This window comes from Pongo abelii, chromosome 7, assembly GCF_028885655.2.
Source record: "Pongo abelii isolate AG06213 chromosome 7, NHGRI_mPonAbe1-v2.0_pri, whole genome shotgun sequence".
NCBI lineage: Eukaryota > Metazoa > Chordata > Mammalia > Primates > Hominidae > Pongo > Pongo abelii.
In genome coordinates this window covers 29,594,767-29,618,741 of record NC_071992.2, presented here as the reverse complement: position 1 = coordinate 29,618,741, position 23,975 = coordinate 29,594,767, and the positions used below count along the sequence as shown (strand labels likewise).

The window sequence follows — 23,975 nt, the reverse complement described above, 5'->3', positions numbered from 1 at the left end:
AAGGTCAAGGAATTGAGACCATCCTGGCTAACATGGTGAAACCCTCTCTCTACTAAAAATACAAAAATTAGCTGGGCGTGGTGGCACACACCTGTAGTCCCAGCTACTCGGGAGGCTGAGGCAGGAGAATCGCTTGAACCCTGCAGGCGGAGGTTGCAGTGAGCCGAGATCGTGCCACTACACTCCAGCCTGGCGACAGAGCAAGACTCCATCTCAAAAGAAAAAAAAGCCAGAGTACACGTGCTGTAATCTGTCATCCTCTCAAAAATGTGTTATACTTCCTGATAGAGATGGCAGAATGATTACAGACCATCACTTCCATAATGAAATGAACAAAAAAGTCAGTAAAAATGGCAAAAATTTCCCCAGCAGCCACCAAACTGGAAAGGGACAACTTTTTGCCATAAACTTTAAAAATCAGCAGCTAAGGAAAGAACAACATTCTAGAGTCACTGGAGAGTAGCAGGAATGTGGGAAAAGCAAAGTAGAAAAAAAATCCCGACAGATTTCCCTCATACTAATTTGGGAATCACTAGGGAATATACAGCTTGGGGAAAAAGGAAAAAAAACTCTTGGTTAAAGTAGAACTTCTACTCTAAACCATAATATCCCAGCAGAGGTGGGATAACCCATCAGTTTAACACTTTTCAGGGCTCCATGAGCTGGGGAAAGGGTATCCTCACGAAAATCAGATTCACCGGCCGGGCGCGGTGGCTCACACCTGTAATACCAGCACTTTGGGTGGCCAAGGCAAGTGGATCATGAAGTCAGGAGTTCAAGACCAGCCTGGCCGAGAGGGTGAAACCCTGTCTCTACTAAAAATACAAAAATTAGCCAGGTGTGGTGGCGGGTGCCTGTAATCCCAGCTACTTGGGAGGCTGAGGCAGAGAATTGCTTGAACCTGGGAGGCAGAGGTTGCAGTAAGCCGAGATCGTGCCACTGCACTCCAGCCTGGGCGACGGAGCGAGACTCCATCTCAAAATAAAAAAAACAGACAATCAGATTCGCCCTTAGCTAGCAGAGATGAATCCCAGACATGGGTATTTAGCAAAATCCTGAAAGAGCATAGCCCTGTTCCACAGATTTAAAATGCACAGAAGCCCAGCTTCCCAAACTACTGAAAACTAACTCAATACAAAACCCGTAAAGTGAAGCTAAGAAAATGAAAATAAGACAGAAAAGAGAATTACAGAATTCTCTGTTACACTGGTTACAGAGAATTCATCATGTCACCATTCATTTGGTACACCACCAGGCTGTACCAAACAGGTAAGAATAATCATCAGGAGATGCATGGGGAAACTGCAGACTCTTCCTTTGTTTTACTGGATTGAGACAATTTTAGCTTGAGTTATGCCCCAAACTTTCAAAAAACTTAATTTTCATACAAATGTATAAGTATAAAGCACAGTTTAATACATTTTGATAAAGCTTACTCTTGTAATCAAAATCGCTATCAAGACACAGAAGTGTTTTGTTGATATAAACAGAAAATGAATTAGTAAAATTAGACTGTCATGGCTTAGCCAGCAAGAACATCTCATTTAACAATCTACTTGGCCATACTTGATAAACAGGAGAAAAAAAAAAAAAAAAAAAAAAAACACATTTACAGTGAGGACTAAAAACTTAAATGCCTTACAAGGGCAGCAGTAAGTAAAATGATCAAAACTAAACTGATCTAAATAGATATACACTGACTTAGAGAAATGAAGAACTCATATTTGTCAAATGGTATGATACTCAGCCTGATATTCAGTTCTGATTATTGCCATGTAGAAATGAAGGCTCAGCTTTCAATATTTCATGAGACACCAGAAATGTTTTTCTTGTATTTAAAAATAATTTTGGCTCCAACTTTTAAATTATGTAGGCCAAGCGAAACATTTATGGGTGAGATTTGGTTTACTGGCCACCAATTTATAATCTTTGCCACTGAGGTTTGAAATTTAGGTGATTACGAGAGATATGGACTGGGGTTGAATTTGAGAGAAGCTAGTGAGGAAGGCAATGATGAGAGGTGGGTTAGGAAAGGCATGACTATAAGCCTGAGTGTACTGGGTATCATATAAGCCTATCATTTCTCCATCTACAAGGGTTATGATGAATATAAACAAGCCACCATAGACATGGAAGCCCTGATCTGGAGACAACCTTTCTTAAAGTTGCTTCAATGGCTTTCTGCCCCTAGCTGCCCCACAAAACTCAACTTTTTTTCTGATGAAGGTTATAAACAGGAGATCAGCAACAGAAGTTCTAGACCAGCGTGGTCTAATATGGCAGCCACCAGCTACATGTACCTACTGAGAACTTAAAATGTGGCTGGGCCAGGTGCAGTGGTTCACATCCATAATCCCAGCAATTTGGGAGGGTGAGGCAGGTGGATCACTATAGCCCAGTAGTGCGAGACCAGCCTGGGCAACATGGTGAAACCCCAGCCTCTACAAAAATGCAAGAATTAGCCGGGTGAGGTGGTGTGCACCTATAGTACCAGCTACTCGGGAGGCTGAGGTGGGACTGCTTGAGCCTAGGAGGTTGAGGCTGTAGTGAGCAGTGTGCCACTGCACTACAGCCTGGGTCATAAAGAAAGACCCTGTCTCAAAATAAACAAACTCCTTACAGTAACTAAACACTATGCTAGCTGGCTTTATAAAAGCAGTCCAGAAAATAAAATTTTATTAAACTATGTCATTTATACTGAAGTTTTGTTATATAGCCATTTTTAAAGTGATATATTTAGCTTTACCTTTATTAATTTCTCTTTATTTTTACTGCTTGCACTCAGTAGTCCAATGTTCAATTTCTCTTCTAGGACCAAGCACTTTGGCACTTGCCTTGTCGCAAAAGTTTTTTTTTCACTGACAGTCTCTACATCAGAATCTTCAATCACTTCTGATTTATTCTTTTGGGTGCGTCCCAGTGACGGCTCATTTTCCAGGGACCATTTTCTAAGAGAAGATTTTTTTCTAACAAAAAATGCTGCTCCACCCTGGAGTGTAACTTGTGGTTTTATTTTTTGGCTTAGAACCCGAGGAGCATTGGGATTACTTTCAGCTGAATGACAATTATTTTCTTTCTCCACAATTGGCTTATAGATAACTCGATTTTGCTTGGAATTTCTAGAATTCCTTGATACAGGCTTTATGTGCCTATACTTTGGTTGATACTTAGCAGTTAAACTCTTCTGTGGTTTTTTGTTGTTCTTCTTGGAGCAGACTGGTTTTCCTTGCATTTTTTCTGTCACAATGGGAAAAGATTTATCTTCATCATTAGTTTTTAGACAAGTAGATCTACTCTCTTTTATCAGCTTTCTCTCCAGTGGATTGAGGTACCACTTATTTTGGTTGTAAAAAGATACAGTGGACACCACAGATTTAAATGGTGAGCCTTGATTTGCTGATGGCAGTCTATTTATTTCAGTTGTTTTGAGCGCACTTAAAACAAAATGCCCTTGTTGAGAGCAATGCAGGTTTTCTTCATTTTTATCACTGTTTTGATACAAACAGTGCTTTTTATTAGGTGATGGAAACAGATTTGCAGTGAAGTGTAAAAGGCTATAAAAAGAAACAAAGTCCATTGATAAGATTATTTTGCGTCAAAATTTACATAAATCTACTGCTAAGTAATAAGCTCTACTTGTAGGTCATATTAAAAACAATACATGTACCCCCAAACATACACACAATTTTCTATTAGTTTAACAGTAGGATTCTCAAATTCTATCTTTATCAAATAAAACATTCAAATATCTTCCCAAAGAGTTCATGAAAACAAATACTATACACAAAGAAGCTATGATAGACATATATGCATGTATGTTTTAAAATCTATTTCTATGTGTTGGCCATATATAAATTATAGCTCATATATTTTGCTCTATTGTCTACAAGCCCCCTATAATAACTGTCTGTAATGAACTGACTCCCTGGGGCTTTTCCTGGGTAGAGTAATTAATATCTGAGTACACAGTCTTTCTAGAATTGTTTCCAGACAAGCATCTACTGTATGCAAAACACTATGTAAAATATTATAGGGGAATAGAAAGGAAAAAGGTAATAGCCAATTTGGTATATTACCTAGCCATAGAAAACAGCTTTCTTCAATGTGCTGCTTCTATGTCAAAAGAAAAAAACAAAAACTAAAAAACAGCTTTGATTTCCTTGAAAAGGACTAAATAATTCATCATGAAAACTTAATGTATTTCCAAGCTAGAATTAGAATATAGGTTATCAGGTTATCACTGTAGCCACAAGGAGTAGGCTAGTGGAAGAACGAAAATTTTAGAAAATAGGAGAGAACAAGAGAGACAAGAAGGAGAATTTTTCTAAGTTTCTATTCATAGGCTGAGATTCACCTGTCACAGTTCAAAGAATCCTGCTTCCTCTTCCTTGGAGTAAGAGCTGCCATTTTCTTTATTGAATTCCTAAAAGAAATGACAATAACCACATTCATCAAAATATTAAAAATCGCTTTATCAAAATTACACCCCCTTTAATTAGTGTATTTCACACCAAGTTAAAACCCTATTTTCTGGGAGGTCTTCCTCGACACTGCTCTCCTTCCACCCCTCCCTGGATTACACGCGCTTGTTCTGCTTCCATAGTACCCTGTATTTCCCTAATAGTCCATTTAAGACATTTTCTTCTTGTTTCCCCATCTCAACAGCCTTCAATGAAGGCAGAGACCGTCTGTAACTTTTCATCAGAGCCCGGTAAGAAAATGGGTGAAGCACAGTCCTCTGCCATTTTCCTAGCTCATGAGCCCGGAGAAAGCCGTTTGCTTCCCTTTTTATAAAAATCTCTTAAAGTCGTAAGCCTGCTGAAAACAAATGCTAGAATGCACGAGCAGACGGCTTTGTGGCTCGTCAGAGTTCATTTCCTTCCCCTTCCCTGGAATCAGGGAAATTCCCCCCAAAGCAGCACACAAGCGTTATTTCAAAGCTATTAATAAATGAACAAACTGAAAGGCCAGGGTCTCTGGGAATTCAGGTCGAGCTGCGGCTTAACGGGGGACCCCTCTGGGGCTAAGCGAGGAAAGGTAGGAGAGGAAAGCGTCCCGACCCTGAACCCGGTCAGGGAAACAAACAAACAAACCCTAAACCCAAAACAAGGAAACGCCGGCGTCGGGAAGAGGGGAAACCCGGCGCCTGTGAGCGCGGAGAACGAGTCAGTGGCTTCTTCGGTCTCGGGCCTGCGGACCTGCCGAGCGCCGAGCAAAAGCTCTTTCTCCGTGACATTCGCCCGCACGTTCCACAGGGTCTCCTGCTCGCCTCAGCCTTCCACAGCCCCGCCTCGGCCTACTCCAGAGGTTACCTGCGCCTCAGAGCCCGGCGAGCTCTCCTCAGCCTAGCCAGCCGCTCCGTGAGCGTCTTCAAATTATCGCGCGCCAGGCTAGGAGGAAGCCGCTGCGTTCCGATTGGCCACGGCTCAGCGCTTCCAGGGGCTAGCTCGGTGATTGGTGGAGCACCAGCCCTTGCCCCGCCCACCCTGGAGGCTGTTTCCAAGATTCTCGCGCCCTGGTGAAGTGAAAAATCTCTGAGGGAAACCACGCCACCCACAATCCCCTGCAGCAACGCCGGACTCCGTTCCCGGGGCCTTGTTTAGGTGCATTCTGGGAATTGTAGTTCTCGGCCCAGTTGAAGTTGAGGTACATTCTGGGGTCACGGGGTAAGAAATTTTTGTAAAATGGCCTCTCCAGCCTGGCGACAGAGCAAGACTCCGTCTCAAAAATAAATAAATAAATAAATAAAGGCCTCTCCAAGATTCTCGATGCACTTATTTTTCACATTTGAAGCTTCATTGTTAGTTTCACTTTTTTTATTAGTAACTTTAGGTTTCTATTCACTATTTTATTTTTCAAATTAAAATATAAAACTTAACACCTGCTATGTGCCAGGCATTCTTAGATGCTTTACATGTTTTGTTTCATTTACTTCTCACCACAATCTGTAAGGTATTAATATCTATTGCCATTCCCATTTTACAAATAATACAACGGAGAAACTAAAACAATTGCTATTTACAGAACAGAGCTAAATTCTTACTTTGGAAAACCAGAAAGTTCCTAAAACGGTTATTGTTAGCTATTGTTACTATCTTTGTGTCACCAGCTCCTGGTACAGTGTTTCTGGCACATTTTTAGTTTCAAATAAGTTTAGAGTTTTATGTTTATTTTTTCAAATTTAATTTTCACAAATTTGTATGTCATCCTTGAGCAGGGGCCATGTTAAAGTTCTCTGTATCATTCCAATTTTGGTATACATGCTGTCAAAGCAAGCACGTAAATAAATTTCGTTAAGTGACGCCCTCAATTTCATAGAATGAAGTCAGTGACAGTGATGTAAGAGTGTCGGTTTAAAAGGAAAAGGCTAAGGCAAAAAAATAAGAATGTAGAGTTTGCTTGAGCTAAAGGAGGGACAGCTGCCCAGAAGATTCCAACCCCCCTCCCCCCACCGCCCTCCACCAGTAGCCTTGGATATGAGCTCTGTCCGGCCTTTGCTACAAGCAGGTTTTTAAAGACGAAAAAGGGGGGCAGGAAGTGGGCTGATACACAACTGTCAAGCATTCTCATTGATGTATAGAAACTACATGCATCAGTGATTGGCTAGACATTGTTAAGCTATAGGGTGTGGGTCATAGTGTCTTGTGTGGTAGTGTTAGGTTAGTAGGTAGCTACTTGTGGCAGAAGCAGGTAGTTTAAGGAGATGAATACATAGCTCAAGGGGGTGGTAGAACATGATGGGGTCTCATTTTCATGCCTCTCCAGACCTATAAATTTAAAGGGACTCACATTCCTCAGATAAAAGTGCTTTCTCAAGAGAAATAATCAGGGCAAAGCCAAGTGCTGTAGGAGCTTTACATGAATATGATTATTCCTACTTTATAGCAGGAGGACCTCTGAGGTTCGGAGGTTTGGGATGGCAGGCCTTCGATTTAAGCCAGAACAAAGCCCAATCCCCAAGAAGCATATTGTCCTGGTGAGTATCAGAAACAACTCGCTTGTGTGCTGTGTTCTAAACCCTTGGCACCCATTAACTTATTTAACCCTAAAAAATATCCTGTGAGTTAGCTGCTCTAGTATCATCGTCATTTCGCTGCTGAGGAAAGTGAAGCACAGACAGGTTAACTAATGTGCCCAAGATGCCCAGCCTCTTTCCCTTAACCCACAAATCATTGAACCAAACTCCTTGCCGGTACCCTTCGCCTGGCCAGGATTAAAAATGGCGCCCACGGCTGGCGTTATGACGCGCCGCGACGTCCGCCGGAAGTGCACGGAGGAGTTCCGGGGGCCAGGGGGCCGCCGCGAGTCTGGTATCCTGAGCTTCCTGAGTTGAGCGCTGCTGCTCCGCGGGGGAGTCACCGCACCGCTCCCGGGATCATGGTGTTCTACTTCACCAGCAGCAGCGGTGAGTGGGTGCCACGTCCTCCGGGACCCTGCTGGACAGCGGGCTCCGAAGCCGGGACCCCCAGTCCCCCGCTGCGCCTGACCCTAGCTCTAAAATGCCTCCTGGATGCGAGTGCCTCTTCCCGCGGCCTCTCGGTTCCCCAGCACATCCGTCCCTCCCACGGCTGCAGGATTTCCCCCCGGCATCCCCTCGTCATGGCGTGGGGGGCGCGGAGGGGCGATGCCACTGCTATATTTGTATCGGGGAGTTCTCGTCCCCCAATCGGAAAGACGTCTCGTCACTCCCTGAGATTGGGCAGAGCCTGTGGGCCCCTCCACACACCTTATCCCAAGTCTTCTTCCGACCTTCCATCTGCGGCCTTTATTCTGGCTGCACCCTGGTAATTATCCCCTGTGAGAAAGGAGACACCTGCTAACAACTTTTTTTTAAGGGAAGTGCGCCTTACCCTTTCAGGAAGGGGTTGTAGGGTCTGGGATGCAACAGAAAACAATAAAAAGACCCTGGAATGTCCACCCAGCCACTCCCCGGGCAGTTGATGTCCCAGATCTCAGAAGTGACCTATGATAATGCTTCTGACTTATCTTTGACAGATAAGGAAAGGGTGCCCTTCGTCCCGACTTGGTTTCATTCTGTTCCTGTTATTCCCCTTTCCTAAAATCAACCCCCAGCTAATTCCTTTAAGACAGTTTTGGCCCATCTTTTCCAAGATGCCTTTCCTGATGCTAGCTCCTACCCCAAGATTGCTTAGCTATTCCTTTCCTGGGACCCACTTAACGTTCCAAGTATGCCTTTGGCATTGCACTTATCACGTGGTATTAAATGGTGTCTGCTTGAGCTAGAGTGTAAGTCCCTTGAGGGCGTGGACAGGATCTCTTTACAGTAGTCCCTTCTTATCCTGTGTTTCGCTTTCCGTGGTCACATCATCACAAGAAGAAAAAGAGTAAGTACAGTACAATAAGATTTTGAGAGGGAGAGAGAGAGCACAGTCACATAACTTTTATTACGGTACGTTGTTATAATCGTTCTATTTTATTATTAGTTGTTGTCAATAATCTCTTACTCCACCGAACTGATACATTAACTTTATCATAGGTATATATGTATAGGGAATACCAGTAGCCGTGCGTCCCTTAATGACAAGAATACATTCTGAGAAATGCTCCATTAGGCAGTTTCATTGTTGTAGCAATACGGTAGAGTATACTTAAACCTGTGGTATAGCCTACCACAAATGTAGGCTGTACGGTATACCGTTGCTCCTAGGGTACAAACTTGTACAGCACGTTGCTGTACTGAATAGCTGTAGGCAATGGTAACGCAATGGTATTTGTGTATTTAAACGGGTCTTAACGTAGAAAAAGTGAGTTGCACCACACTGTTATGATGGCTACCAGGTCATCAGGCAATAGTGATCAGAATTTTTCAGCTTCGTTATAATGTTATGGGACCACCATAGTATGTGTGGTTGGTTGCTGACCAAAGCATCATTATGTGGCAAGTCCCTTTATATATGGAATTCAGTGTTGTCCTCGGTTTCAGGCATCTACTGGAGATCTTGGAAGACATCCCCCACAGATAAGGGGGGACTACTGTGCTTGTTTCCCTAACTTAGTGACTGGCTAGTAGTTCTCAATAAATGCTTGTTGAATAAATGAATGCCATTTTTTTACTTACTTATAGCACTTTCTATTCTATTGCTACTCTATACGCTTGTTAAAGGTGAGTTTTTTGTTTTTGTTTTTGTTTTTCTTTTCTGGAGACGAAGTTTTGCTCTTGTTGCCCAGGCTGGAGTACAATGGCACGATCTCGGCTCACTACAACCTCTGCCTCCCGGGTTCAAGCGATTCTGCTGCCTCAGCCTCCTGTGTAGCTGGGATTACAGGAAAGTGCCACCAAGCCTGGCTAATTTTGTATTTTTTTAGTAGAGACGGGATTTCTCCATGTTGGTCAGGCTGGTCTTGAACTCCCGACCTCAGGTGATCTGCCCGCCTCGGCCTCCCAAAGTGCTGGGATTACCGGCATGAACCACTGCGCCCGGTCTAAAGGTGAGATTTATTTTATTTATTTATTTTTGAGACGGAGTCTTGTTTTGTCACCCAAGCTAGAGTGCAGTGGCACGATCTCGGCTTACTGCAACCTCCATCTCCTGGGTTCAAGCGATTCTGGTACAGCTAGGATTACAGGGACCAGCCAACATGCCTGGCTGATTTTTGCATTTTTAGTAAAGATGGGGTTTCATCATGTTGCTCAGGCTGGTCTTGAACTCCTGAGTTCAAGTGATCTGCCCACCTCAGCCTCCCAAACTGCTGGAATTACAAAAGGTGAGTTTTTGTTTTGTTTTGTTTTTTGTTTTTTTGAGATGGAGTCTCCCTCTGTCACTTGGGCTAGAGTACGGTGGCGTGATCTCAGTTCACTGAAACCTCTACCTCCTGGGTTCAAGCAATTCTACTGCCTCAGTCTCCCAAGTAGCTGGGATTACAGGCACACGCCACCATGCCTGGCTAATTTTTGTATTTTGTTAGTAGAAATGGGGTTTCACCATGTTGGCCAGGCTAGTCTCGAACTCCTTACCTCAAGTGATCCACCCACCTCGGCCTTCCAAAGTGCTAGGATTAAAGGCGTGAATCACCACGCTCAGCCAAAAGGTAGGATTTAAGTGAAACTAGTTCCACATTGTTTGTGTGGGTTTGAATAAGGCGATACTTTCTCTTTAGAAGTAAAATTGAGGCCCAGGGAAGTTGTAACTCACAAACCCTACTCTTCCACCTTCATCACACTGACATCTCATTTTTCTCGGTAGTTTAGCCTTCCACAGTGTGTGCCATGAGCTATTTCTCTGTCTCTGTACATGTGGTTTGTTTTACCCATATTATTAAAATTACTAGAAACAAAATTCAAAACCAGCCTGAAAAATCATATACCCTTATAGGCTTCTAAGCATTTTCATCCTTGGCAACTCAGGCATCTCTTTATAACTTCTCCAGTCATGAATCTTCAACAACATAGATATCCATATAAACCCAACAATGGAAAAACAAATATACAGGCAGGGTGTATAGGTACTGAATGTATTTTATGCTGTTCTATTCCCCTTAAAGTTACTCTAAATTCTTTAAGTGCTAGTCACACATACACATCTACCCTTAATAGAGCAAAATGCTTCATTAGATTTGTGGGTCCTGTTTTTTTTCATTGACTTCCATTATAATGTCAGAACTGTTTCCTGTTAGAAAAATATTTGGCCTCTAAGCCTAATAAAAGTGCACTTGTGCAGCTGATCTTTTAAAACTGCAAAGTTAATGGAAAAATCCTAACTTTCTCAGTAAAATAGTAATGAAACTTTACATATTGGCAGTATAGAAACAAATATATAGAATCTTCAGGAAATGAATTTGTGTGGCTTGCCAAGTTTTTAACTAACTGATGGTTTTTACTGCATAAAAACTTTTTTAAAATGGGAAGAAAATCTTCATAGGAAGTTGTTCTTTTGCATTTTATGATTAATATCTGACTAAAATGTGTTCCATTTTCATTCTTTCATGCTCTCATAAGGGAATAATTGAACATTAGTCTAATATGTCCAGTGTCACATTTAAGACCATCTGATTATAGATACTTGGCTCAAAGTCCACTTGTACTTTTAATACCTGTTAATATCATCTACCTAAAAGTAGGTTGTTCTATAAATTGTGAAATAATCAGATCACCTCTGAAGTTGGGTTGGTTGCTACCCATAAGTCAAGTGTCTTCCAAATAACCGGTTCCAGTACTAATCAACCATATTATTTAGATGAGAATAACAAATGAACTAGAATAATTCAGTTTACTTTTCCTTCTTAACATGGAAAGGAACTTAATTCAGACTTGTTGTGCAGCAGTGATGTTCCTTTTTATTTTTCATCTTCTTTTTTTTTTTGAGATGGAGTCTTGCTCTGTCGCCCAGGCTGGAGTGCAGTGGCATGATCTCGACTCACTGCGACTTCTGCCTCCTAGGTTCAAGCAATTCTCTTGCCTTAGCCTCCTGAGTAGCTGGGATTACAGGCATATGCTACTACGACTGGCTAATGTTTGAATTTTTAGTGGAGACAGGGTTTCACCATATTGGCCAGGCTGGTCTTGAACTCCTGGCCTCAAGTCATCCTCCCGCTTCAACCTCCCAAAGTGTTGGGATTACATGCATGAGCCCCTGCGCCCAGACTAATTTTCTATTATGACATAATTTCAGTCTTTCAGAGAAGTTGCCAGTATAGTAAAAGATTTCCTGTATATTCTCCCAGAGTACCCCAATTTTTTTTGAGACAGTCTCGCTCTGTCACCCAGGCTGAAGTGTAGTGGCAAGTGTAGTGGTGCAGTCACAGCTTATTGCAGCCTCAACTTCTTGGGCTCAAGTGATCCTCCCACTTTAGCCACCATACCCAGCTAATTTAAAAAATTATTTTTATAGAGACAGGGTTTCCTCATATTGCCCAGGATGGTCCCGAGCTCCTGGGCCCAAGTAATCCGCCTGCCTCAGCCTCCCAAAGTGGTGGGATTACAGACGTGAGCCACTGTGACTACAAATTCTGACATTTTACCACATGCCTTGTCTTTCTTTTTCCGTTTCTCTTTTTCTCTGTTTTTTCTCTTGCACACACCTTTTTCCTGAAACGTTTGTTAGTAAGTTGCAGTTAACCCCTGAATGCTTCAGATTTATTTTCTAAAATCAAGGGCATTCTCTTCTCAAAAGACATTTTTCATGATCAAAATTAGGAAATTAACATTGCAGCAATGCTATTATCTAATCAACAGGCTTTATTCAGTTCCCATTAGTGTCCTAATGATGTATTTGTAACAAAAAATACCTTACAAATCATTGTTGCATTCTTCAGGTGTCATTATTCTGTAGCCTCCTCTAATCGCAAGCAATTGCTCAGTCTTTGTCTTTCATGGCATTGTTAGTTGAATTACTTTGTAGAATGCCACTCACTTTAGGTTTGTTATGGCCATTTTCTCAATCACCTTATTTAATAAGTCAACCATCAAAACATTCCTCTGTTATTCTTTTGGCTCTGTTAGCTTAGATAGCTTGGCCTGCAGAGACAACTTTATTAATATTTTATATCAGTTATTCTTTTTTCTTTTTTGAGACAGTCTTGCTGTCACTCAGGCTGGAGTGCAGTGGCACGATCTTGGCTCACTGCAACCTCTGCCTCCCAGGTTCAAGCAGTCCTCATGCCTCAGCCTCTCCAGTAGCTGCAACCACTGGCGTGTGCCACCACACCTGGCTAATTTTTGTATTTTTAGTAGAGATGGGGTTTCAACATGTTGGCCGGGCTGGTCTCAAACTTCTGGCCTCAAGTGATCTGCCCACCGCGGCCTCCTGAAGTGCTGGGATTACAGGCATGAGCCACTGCACCTGGCCTATATTGTTATTTTGAAAATTCTGTTCTAATTACAAAAGCCATCTGTATGTTTTATAGCAGGCTAACCAAAGTAACTTGTTAAAAAATGTTTATGCTTCCATACATATAAAGTATGTGCTTATATAAAAATAAAACATGTATGTGTATGTATATACACACACACCATTATAATCATTTATTTTTTATAAATTGAATCATATATAGATACACAAAAATACTGTTCTGATACTTAATTTCTTCACCTGCCGTTTCTTTTTAATGGATACATGATATTTTGTTTATGGATGTTCAAATCTATAATATATTTAAAGAATCTCTATTAAGGGGTGTTTAGATTGTAAAAAGATTATTGCTTGGTGGAGTATTTTGGTACTCTATTATGGTAACATTATAGGTAGTGACGTTATAGGATTGAAAGGGTATACACTTGAACTATTGCCAGGCCATGCAGAGAAAATCTGAAATGCTTTTTAGTTTTATTCCCACCCTTTTGGCATTTGTTACATGCTACACTAAGGCCTGATCAAGGTACTACAATGCTCAGTAATAGACAAGCATTTCTATAAACTTGGCGATGCACACATTCTTTCAAGGTACTTTTCTCAACTACTTCTGGACTTTAGTTATTATAAATGTTAAACAAAGGAATTAGTTTTCTCTCCCCCAAGAAAGGCAACTAGGATTGATCATTTAAGAAGCTTCTCATTACTGAAAGTACAGGGAATCTCTCTGATAAAAGGATTTTTAATTTAGGAGAGCGTATTGCTCTTTGTCCTTCAGGGCTCCAGGTACATGAGTGTGTTCTGTGCTGTGGAGTGATAGCCAACAGACTGTCCAGCCCAACCCTGCACTTATCAGTACTTTGCTTCAGTGTGTATTATGCTTCAGTACTTCTCCATCACAGGCTTTGTAGCCTGAGGGCCCAGTGTCTATGAATTCAGGAGTTTAGTCCAATTGGATCAAACAAGTTTTGGTAGACTAGCTTTGAAACCTGGCACTCAGTTATAATTTCGGTAGGAATCCAAGGTAGGGACGTCTGCAATAAAACACCACCTTGGTAAAGCAAATGTCATTTCTAGGATAAGCCATACCCAGAAGATTCCACTTGAGTTAGGACAGTTGTTTCTAACCCTGACCTTACATTAGAATCACTTGGAAGGGTTTTAGAAAACACAGATGCTCACTCTTGCCCACCAGAGATTTGAATTTAGTTGATCTGAGGTGGAGCTGGGGCATAATTACATGATTCTAATGTAGATCAGGGGTCAGAGTCACTGGTTTAGAAGTTGGAGAGTCATGGTCTCCCTGAATGTGATAGAGAGCCTGTTAGAATATGCAGCACACCTGGAATATGGGTAATATTGGCTAAATACAATTATGCAAAATAAAACTTTGGTAAACATGGGAACTTAGTTGTGGTGTTTAGTTTTCTTTTCTTTTCTTTTTTTTTTTTTTTTTTTTACTCTTAAAGAAGGCAAAAGTATAGGATTGGACTGGCGATACCACTGAACTGTAACCCTGAGAAAGTAGGAAAGTAGCTATTAGTAAGGATGGTAAACTTTTTCTTTTGGGGCCAGGTAGTAAATATTTTAGGCTTTGTGCGTCACCTACAATCTCCGTGGCTTATTCTTCTTTGTTTTGCTTTTTTTCCAACCCTTTGAAAACGTAAAAACCATTCTTAGCTCAAGGGCTGTCCAAAAACAGGTGGTAGGCTGGATTTGGATTATGGGCCATGGTTTGCCAACCCCTAATCTAAGAATTGTCACTTGTTTTTCACATGAAACAATTTTGTTGGTGATGAAGTTACTAATTGTTTTTTATTTTTGTTTTATCTTAGTTAATTCATCTGCCTACACTATTTACATGGGAAAAGATAAATATGAAAGTAAGTTTTCAAAAGCATTTGATTTTGAAATTTTCAGCAGGTAAGTGTTATCTCTCACTCACCAGCTTCCATGCCCCCACCCAGTTTGCTGGTTCTGAGTTTTCACCTACTTTGATAAACTAGCTTTGGAGAAACAAAACAAGCTCACATAGGGAGACAGCAGCACCTCCTAAGCTACGTAAGAAAAATGCTTTAACAATCAATGTTACTTGTGATGATTTATGGGTTAGTAGGAGAAATATAAAACTCAAGTATTAATATGCTATAGACTGCTTCACCATTAAGTCACACCCAAAGTTAATGTCACAACTTTATTATCACAAAAAAGTACTAAGGTCTGTTTTTTAAAAAGTATAGACAAAATGAAGTAACATGAATAGTAAATGCTGTAGAAGTAGACAGATCAGAGATAGTAAATGTGATTGAAAGCTGAGAAGGCTTTGTGGAGGAGTGGGTTAGGATGGACTAGATTGTGGAATCCTTTGAATGTCTGTTGTGGGAATATATAGATACAAATCTAGATGCATAATTTATGTCACAGATATAAATTTAGATGATATTTTTAGAGCCCTCTGGAGTGGCATTTTGCTGTCATTAAAACCTTTGTAGAAAAAAACGTAAGAGGCCAGACATGGTGGCTCACGCCTGTAATCCCAACACTTTGACAGCCTCAGGCGAGAGGATCACTTGAGCCCAGGAGTTCGAGACCTGCCTGGGCAACATAGGGAGACCCTGTCTCTACAAAAAACAACAATAAAAGAAAATATTAGCTGGGCATAGTGACGCACACCTGTTGTCCTTGCTACTCTGGAGGCTGAGGCAGGAAGATCGCTTGAGCCTGGGAGGTAGGCTGCAGTGAGCCGTGATCATGCCACTGCATTCCAGCTTAAGAGACAGCGAGAATCTGTTGTCTGAAATAAGTGAATGTATGTATGTATGGAACACTTTTTCCCTAGGAACTCTTAGGGTCATTTGGAGATATCAACTTTTCCTAGGTTGCCTTGTAAGAACGGACATTACTTCTCTAAATCACCCCATTGTCTGGCATTCCTAGCCCATTACATGTATTTCTAATAGTGTTTATGACTTCAGGCCAAGAACTCGATAGAACGATCAATTTAAGTGGAATGATTTACTTTCACTGAAAAGCTTTCAGGTTTGTTGTTTTTATCAGCCAGCAGGTGTCATCAGGGAGCCAAACTTTGCCTGACTGAGGGAAAGAGATTTTTTTAAATTTCTCTTTCCTTTTTTTGCTTACCTTTTGGCTATTTGCTCAGTCCTACTTAAAGCGTTAGAAAGCCTTTCAGAAAACTCATAGTGTCTACGACTGTTATGAGTGCCTTCACCCAAGATGTGTCTTCCTTTTGCTTTTCCTTTTCTGGACGGTAAATACCCCATTCAAATTATATAGACCATACTTTCTTGGGTACATTTTAAATCATCACATATGAATCATTCACAATTTATTTATTTATTTATTTTTTTGAGACAGTTTCTCACTCTGTCACCCAGGCTGGAGTGCAGTGGCGTGATTTCAGCTCACTGGAACCTTCACCTCCTGGATTCAAGCAATTCTCCCACCTCAGCCTCCCAAGTGGCTGGGGCTACAGGCATGTGCTACATGCCTGGCTAATTTCTGTAATTTTAGTGGAGATGGGGTTTCGCCATGTTGGCCAAGCTGGTCTCAAACTCCTGACCTCAGGTGATCTGCTCGCCTCAGCCTCCCAAAGTGCTGGGATTACAGGCGTGAGCCACTGTGCCCAATATCGTTTATAATTTTTAAATTGGCATTTAATACTTAAATAATTCTGTATTAACCAGAATTATTATTAATTATTAATATGGCTGTAAGAAATATTTATTGATATAACCTTTATGTAGTGATATATATTAGCCTTAAAAAATGTGCATTCACTTTGAGCGAATACTTTAGCTTTTAGAAATATACCTTAAGGAAATAATCAGAAATATGGACAACTTTATTTAAAAAATTTATCGAAGCATTTCTAATTAGAAACAAACCAAGGGCCAACAATAGAAAAGTTTATTCATATAAGAGAATTAGGTAGTCATTGTTCCCAAAGAACTTTATTTTTATTTGTATCTAACAAATACATAGTTTAAAAAGTCAAGTAGTGATAGAATGCTTAGAATTAAAAAAAAAATGCTTCTTAATACCCATGTTCCACCCCACCCACTACCTCCCCAGACAATTACTTTTCACTCTGTTAGCTATTTCTTCTTGTGTTTTATTTCCATATGTGATAGAATTTAAGGTGATTTTTATTTTCTTTTTATACTTCTAATGTTTGTTTTGTTTTAAATTTTCTGTAATTTTATAATCAAGTTATTTTTTCTTAAAGAAGTAAAATATTGCTTGAAAGTTTCAGCCAGTTCTTTTTAATGTTTAAGTATTATTAGGTGAATTGATTTTCTGAAACATCTAATGTATTGGTTGCTTTGTTTTGTCAGTGTTAGTTTTATTATCTTCATATAGAAATAATATCTGAGCTTTAGATTAGAAGTATTATATAAATTTATAAAAATTATAAAGTTCATATTGTTCAATTGTGAAAATTATTTTTTTTTCTGTATTTTCAAGCATCAAGGCCTCTGAATTACTCTTCTTCATTAAGGGAGAGAGAAATTTGTGGGAGGAGCTGACATTTCTCCCATTCTTAACTTATAAACCCTGGCATATCTTCATTTGACAGTTTTTGTTTCTTTTGTTTCTCATATCTCATTGCAGATGAAGATCTGATCAAGCATGGCTGGCCTGAAGATATCTGGTAAGTAACAATTTTGGTTCTGCCCTCTGTAGATCATCATTGCCTTTCTTAGACTTGGCCAAGCATTCAAACTAGAATCTTGCTTTGTACTGTGGTTCTATGGGTCTTCAGGGGTAAACAGCTGACTGCCAGTTCCCTTCATTTCTAATTACCTTGCAAGTTGGAAATGATGTTTTTGGGTTTGATCTCAGGCTTGAGAGCAAAGGCCTCTAGGACACAGGCCTTCTTTTTCCTCCTTTTTGTCTCCACGACATAGTAAGTTACTGAGACCACACCTCACTTAAATATTCAGGCCACTGTTCTTGAGTGTTCATGAAGACTTCACATGAAGCAATGAAGAAAATAGATACAAGCATCCATGCGGATGGAATAGACGGAGGTTCTTACCCGTCCAGCTTTAAAGGAAGCACACTTTTTCCCCTTTGTCTTCTAAACTCCCTGATGATTTTAGCTCTGTCTTGATCCAACCCCGATGCCTTCTTTCTAAAACAATTTATGCGAACTGTTTTAAATAATAACATATACTTTCTTAGTCTCCTTTTGAGATCATTTATTTTGCTCACAAAACCCAGTCCAAAAAAAAGAATACCAAACAAACAAAAAGACTTCATTTAAGCGGAATTCTTTTCTCTGTCTTAGAACACCACATAGACTTCTACCATTCAGACCTGGGACCTTTTATGAATACATGGGTTTCTGTCCTATAACACTGTCACACCCAGTCTACTTTCTTTTTCTTCATCTTCAGCTTCCACCACTGACTCTGACCCTAGTATTGTCTCTCTTCTGGAGCACAGTCCTGCCTATGGAGTGGCATATCATCTTCCTGACTCCTCATACCTCCTACCAAATGCTATCCCTGAAGATAAAGGCACCTGGGTCCCGTTTGCTTTATTATGATAGTGAACATCTGTCAAGCACTTTCTATATGCCAAATACTACTAAGTGTTTACCTCCATTAATACATTTAACTTCACAACAACTCTGTGAAATAGATATTAATATTATGCCCATTTTTTCAGATGAGGAAATTAAGGTTAAGAGAAACTGACTGGGTCTGCTCTGTCTGCTACTGGCTCTGGCTCTGGTTCTAAGTCACTGCTTCTGTCTCCTCCAGGCTGCTGCTCTTTTGGCTTCAGCTCCTTTCTTCTCCCAGGCTGTTGCTGCAGCTCTCTCTGGACCTCTTTTCTCCAAATGTGGACACAGACCCTTCACTTAATTCCCTCTAGTGATAGAGTTGAGGCTACTGCTTTTTAGAAGAGTTGATTTAATTTTCTTTTTTTTTTTTGAGACAGAGTTTTGCCCTTGTTGCCCAGGCTGGAGTGCAATGGCACGATCTCGGTTCACTTAACCTCTGCCTCCCGAGTTCAAGAGATTCTTCTGCCTCAGCCTCCCGAGTAGCTGGGACTACAGGCGCCCACCATCATGACTGGCTAAGTTTTTGCATTTTTAGTAGAGACTGGGGCTATCACCACGTTGGCCAGGCTGGTCTCGAACTCCTAACCTCAGGTGATCCACCCGCGTTGGCCTCCCAAAGTGCTGGGATTACAGGCGTGAGCCACTGCGCCCAGCCGGAACAAAGGAATTTTAAAGGCTTTTTAAATCTGGTCCCTATTCCAGCACAATAGCCTGTCTTCTAAATCCAAATATGTCATCACGTTAAACCCTGCTTGGTGCTCTCTTGCCTCAAGTGGGCAGGGTGCAATGCTGAAAACATCCAGACTGGGGCTGCCCGCCTTCCTAGGGCCTGAGACAGTAAGCTGTATGAGGACAATGATCACCTATTTCATTAACTACTATATTCCCAGTACCTAGCATAGGTCCTGGCACATAGTAGGTATTCAGTAAATATTTGTTGATTTCCTAATTGACTCTGCCAGTGTAGAAGCAGTTTCCATGGACATTTCCCTACAATGGCCACATCACGGTTATCTCCATTTTGAGCTCCTGCCACACCCAGCTGGATGATTTTCAGTTGTTTTTAAAGACCAGCGATCTCCAGACTCTCATGGGAATAAGAATGGCTGGAATAAGAATGGCTGCACCTGTTAGGCAGTTAGCTGATGGAAATTTTTAACCTATCAGGTTTGAGGCATAAATACCTGCATAGAGAAGGTTACATAATCAGATGCAGCCTGAAAATCAGTGTACCACAGCCTTCTACCTGACTTTCATTTGTTTAATTAAATAAATGGAAGAGAAATTTCCAATTTACAACCCACGTCCAATAAATTATGACCTCAGTTTTTCATTTCATTGTGATTAGTACTTCCCAAATTGGTCTACAGATACCGAGAGGCCCATTTTGACCCCCTTTAGTAGTCTTGAGATGAATGACTGTTGTTGGATATGATTGGCTTTTACCTTCAGAAGCTACATTTGAGGTATGATGTGAGTAGGTGTAGACCTCAAAACCCATTCCAGATGTCAATTTTGGACATATTCCAGGGAGTGCTAAGAATGATGCTGAGTTGATCACCATTCCAGGGTGGGGTGTTCGCCTGCTTCACTTTGTGGAGCTTTTGAATCATTCATTACCTCTGTGAATGTCAGCATCTGAATTTATCCCAGAAAACCTCCTGAGGCTTTTAAGCAAAGGGTTTTCCTAGGAATCCGTGAGAATGGAACTAAATTCATCTTTTTTTTTTTCTTTTTGAGACAGAGTCTTGCTGTGTCACCCAGGCTGGAGTGCAGTGATGCAATCTTGACTCAGTGTAACCTCCACCTCCCGGGTTCAAGCTATTCTCCTGTGTCAGCCTCCCAAGTAGCTGGGATTACAGGCATGTACCACCACACCAGGCTATTTTTTTTTTTTTTTTTTTGAGGCAGAGTCTCGCTCTGTCTCCCAGGCTGGAGTGCAGTGGTGCCATCTCAGCTCAATGCAACCTCCACCTCCCGGGTTCAAGCGATTCTCCTGCTTCAGCCTCCCGAGTAGCTGGGACTACGGGCACCTGCCACTGTGCCCGGCTAATTTTTTTGTATTTTTAGTAGAGATGGGATTTCACCATGTTGGCCAGGCTGGTCTCCAACCCCTGACCTGAAGTGATCCTCCCACCTTGGTGTCCCAAAGTGCTGGCACTACAGGCGTGAGCCACTGTGCCTGGCCCTAAATTCATCTTTATATGTAGGAAAATAGAAATAGTGTGTATTTACTGTGTCCAGACTTCCTAATGATTAGTGTTTCCACAGACTCAGCTTTAAGTAATTGGACAGCCCAGCTCCAGGGCCCTGAATCTGTATCCTCAGGCAGTTGATGCTCATTTAGGGAAGTTTCTGGTCTCTGCATTCAGAAAAGGGTAACAGGGAGAGGAAGATAACAAGGATAAGAGGGAACTATGGCTATAATTTAAACTTTGAGTAAACGTTTAGAAAGATTTGAGAAGTCGTTTGCTTCTGTTTTAAGGAAACTTGCTCAAGATAGTTTGTTTATAGAGCTGGATTTTTTCTCTTATACTTTCATCCATTTTCCCCTGCCCTTTGTCTAGGTGTATCTATCATATACAAACCTGAAATTGATGTATATCGGTAAAGTTGCTGTATTTTGGCAGTGATATTCCTGTGTGTGTTTTGGTTCTTTCTCTACTTATGTATGAATATCATTAAATATATATTGAATTATTTGGATATTTCTTTTGACAAAATTCTATATCATAGACCTTTAAGAAAAATCAGAATTCAATCTACTATAGGTACATAGGGAAGAAGATGTTGTAAATAGAGAACTGGCTTAAGGCAAATTAAAAGTTGGAATGGGAGAAGTTACTTTTCAGTTATCTTGGTTACTAGTGTGATATTTTCCTAAGATTCTGAAAAGGGATAATGAGATATGTAATTTTTAGATTTGCAAAAAGCACAGGTTTTTCTGGCTGGAAAATGTCCAGCTGAAGGTGATAATTAATATGAATCTCTCACATGGGAATGCAAATGAGTAAGTGAACCACTTGGAGAAATATAAGTCAAATAAGATGTTATGTCCATTTCTGGCTATCACTAATGATTAAGAGTAAAACCTAGAGTCATCATAAACTGTGTGCCAAAAGTGCCTAATATTTTTCTGTATGCATAGTGAATAGCAAGATTAACCTCTTTAAAGAGGGCACTTTTATATAGAATCATACAGTCTACATCTTGTACTAGGTGTGAAGGTGACCATTTTCACCTCTAAAACATTTATTAGTGCTTAAGAAAATGGCTAGAGATACATAATGGGATGTAATGATGCCTCTTTAGGATTTTCTGAACATTCTTCAGTCTGGAAAGGTAAGGACCAAGGAAGCAGTATGACTAATGTATTAGTCCGTCTTGCATTGCTATAGAGAAATACCTGAGACTGGGTAATTTATAAAGAAAAGAGGTTTAATTGGCTCATGGTTTGGCAGGCTATACAGGAAGCATGGCAGTGTCTGTTTCTGGGAGGCCTCATGGAACTTTTAATCATGGCGGAAGGCAAAGGGGAAGCGAGGTGTCTTACATGGCAGGAGCAGGGTGCCGGGGCTACACACTTTTAAACAGATCTCATGAGAACTCTATCACAAGAATAGCACTAAGGGGAAGCGAGGCATCTTACATGGCAGGAGCAGGGTGCCGGGGCTACACACTTTTAAACAGATCTCATGAGAACTCTATCACAAGAATAGCACTAAAGGGATGGTGCTAAACCATTCATGAAGAATCCACCCCCATGATCCAGTCACCTCCCACCAGGCCCCACTTCTAACATTGGGGATTACAATTCGACATGAGATTTGGTGGGGACGCAAATCCAAATTGTATCAACTAAAGTTAACAGAGTCACGAAGTGGCAATCATGTTACCTTGTTTGTTGTGTGATGCTGGGATTCTGAGGGGACATTTCCGGGTATTGGAAAGAGAAAGTCAAGTTCATTTAGTGAATTGAAAACATGAAAATCTCGTATCCTGAATGTTGCATAGATTTTAAAAGGTTTAATTGATAGGTGATAGCGCCATCATGAAAGGTAAATTTAAGGGGTGGGGGACATTCTGAATGTTTTTAGGACAATGTCAGTAAAGGGCAGTGCTCACCCAAGAGACATATATTAGTATCACTGTCAGAATATAGGGCCGGATGAACTGCTGGGTTTGTGAATTATTGGGTTACATTATTGAATTGTAACCCATTTAATGAGGTGTTCTGCTTAGCGTCTTTAGGCCCCGCCTAACTCTTCCAGCTCTCTATTCAACATTCTCTTTGGATTGTTTTGCTATCACTTGAAATTTGGGATGTCACAAACAAAACTGTCATCTGTTTCCGCCAAACTGTGGTTCTGCTAATCTCCCAGGCTGGCAGCATTGGAGACTTGCTGACTTCTTTCATCCCCCACTCTTTTCACCTGAAATTCCTTTCCTTGGTTTTGCTCTAAGTCCTATGCTTCAGTCAGGGGCCAACCATATCTCACTGCCTCCTTTTTATCATGAAGCGTTTGATCAGTGATAGTTCTTTTTATATCTTGAAAAATCACCCTTCCCAGCACAGTTAATATTTAGTATTTCTACTCATCTTGGCACTTACTCACAGCTCCATAACTCAGTGTTTCTTGTACCTCTTCATGGTGATGGGGAGCCCTTTGGAGGTGGTGACTGTGCTTTATACTCCTCATGATGCTTCACATGTGGCAGGCATGGAGTGAAGACTTTTTAGAACAGAATGCTTTAAATGGCACGTGGCCTGAGGAGTTGATTGTCTTGTACCTCTTGCTAAAAGTGGTTTTCATTCTTTGTAGGTTTCATGTGGACAAACTCTCTTCGGCTCATGTATACCTTCGATTACATAAGGTAACTGAATTTAAACATGGATTCTTGACTTTTCTCCTGATGATGCATCATATCTTGTTCTTTATCCTTTGCAGTTAAATTGCTTAAAGTAATAAGTTGGTACGCAAATCTAAAAGTTAACAAATGAAGACTTGTCTTCCCTCTGACCCAGAAAATCACTCTAACATTCTAAATGATTTTTGAGATGTAGAAGGAGGCAGTGTACGTATTTCCCAGCTAGATGCACTGCTTATCCTGTCACTTCCAGTGTGCTGTCTGTCATCTCTGCTTTCCTTTTCTTTCGATTCAGTTGACACTCCCAGACTTTCTGTCTCCTCCAGTGGATATCATGTGTGGCTCATGTGATTCTCCTGCCTCAGTGAAAGGCCCGTGTTCCCAGTTATCATAGGCTTCTTTAGGAAGTTTAAAAGAACATGCTAGTAATAAAGGAAAAAAATATTTAATGGCCCCTAGTAATACAATACCACTATTTTTCCAATCCGTCTCTATTCATATATTTTATATATAGTTGAATCATAGGGTATATATGCTTGTGAGTGTACTGCTTTCTTTTTGATAAACTTTCAACTTTGGAAAAATGTTAGATTTACAGAAAAGTGGCAGGAGTCATACAGAGTTCCCGTCTACCCTTCACCTAGTTTCCCCCATCGTTAACATCTTACATTGCTATGGTAGATTTGTCAAGACAAAGAAACTAACCT

The 23,975-nt window shown here is 40.8% G+C and overlaps 2 protein-coding genes and 1 non-coding gene across 11 annotated transcripts in view; 1 reads left to right on the top strand and 2 right to left on the bottom strand.

The window, feature by feature from the left end:
- ESCO2 (establishment of sister chromatid cohesion N-acetyltransferase 2) overlaps nucleotides 1–5,512 on the bottom strand; it is a 33,960-nt gene extending 28,448 nt beyond the window's left edge. For 2 of the 5 annotated variants that reach the window (XM_054561374.2, XM_054561373.2), the window contains exons 1-3: nucleotides 5,199–5,331; nucleotides 4,355–4,423; nucleotides 2,747–3,554 (exon numbers count right to left, since the gene is read on the bottom strand). In XM_054561374.2, the coding sequence (XP_054417349.2) occupies nucleotides 2,747–3,554; nucleotides 4,355–4,423; nucleotides 5,199–5,236 (915 nt within the window). In that variant the 5' untranslated portion in view covers nucleotides 5,237–5,331. Of the gene's footprint in view, nucleotides 1–2,746; nucleotides 3,555–4,354; nucleotides 4,424–5,198 lie in introns of all 5 variants that reach the window. The other 3 variants (XM_024251076.3, XM_063726597.1, XM_054561372.2) reach the window with 3 other exon arrangements.
- A 665-nt stretch (nucleotides 5,513–6,177) lies between these two features.
- Nucleotides 6,178–6,279, bottom strand: LOC112134750 (U6 spliceosomal RNA). Its single transcript, XR_002916112.1, has one exon. It is a non-coding gene; the product is annotated as a U6 spliceosomal RNA (small nuclear RNA).
- A 147-nt stretch (nucleotides 6,280–6,426) lies between these two features.
- The window catches only part of CCDC25 (coiled-coil domain containing 25), a 40,251-nt gene continuing 22,702 nt past the window's right edge, over nucleotides 6,427–23,975 (top strand). For 2 of the 5 annotated variants that reach the window (XR_008527654.2, XM_063726311.1), the window contains exons 1-4: nucleotides 7,248–7,405; nucleotides 14,645–14,692; nucleotides 17,442–17,481; nucleotides 23,223–23,274. Coding sequence is in view for 3 of the 5 variants with exons in the window: in XM_063726311.1 (XP_063582381.1) it covers nucleotides 7,378–7,405; nucleotides 14,645–14,692; nucleotides 17,442–17,481; nucleotides 23,223–23,274 (168 nt within the window). In the remaining 2 variants the exon portion in view is untranslated. 5 annotated transcript variants of the gene reach the window in all.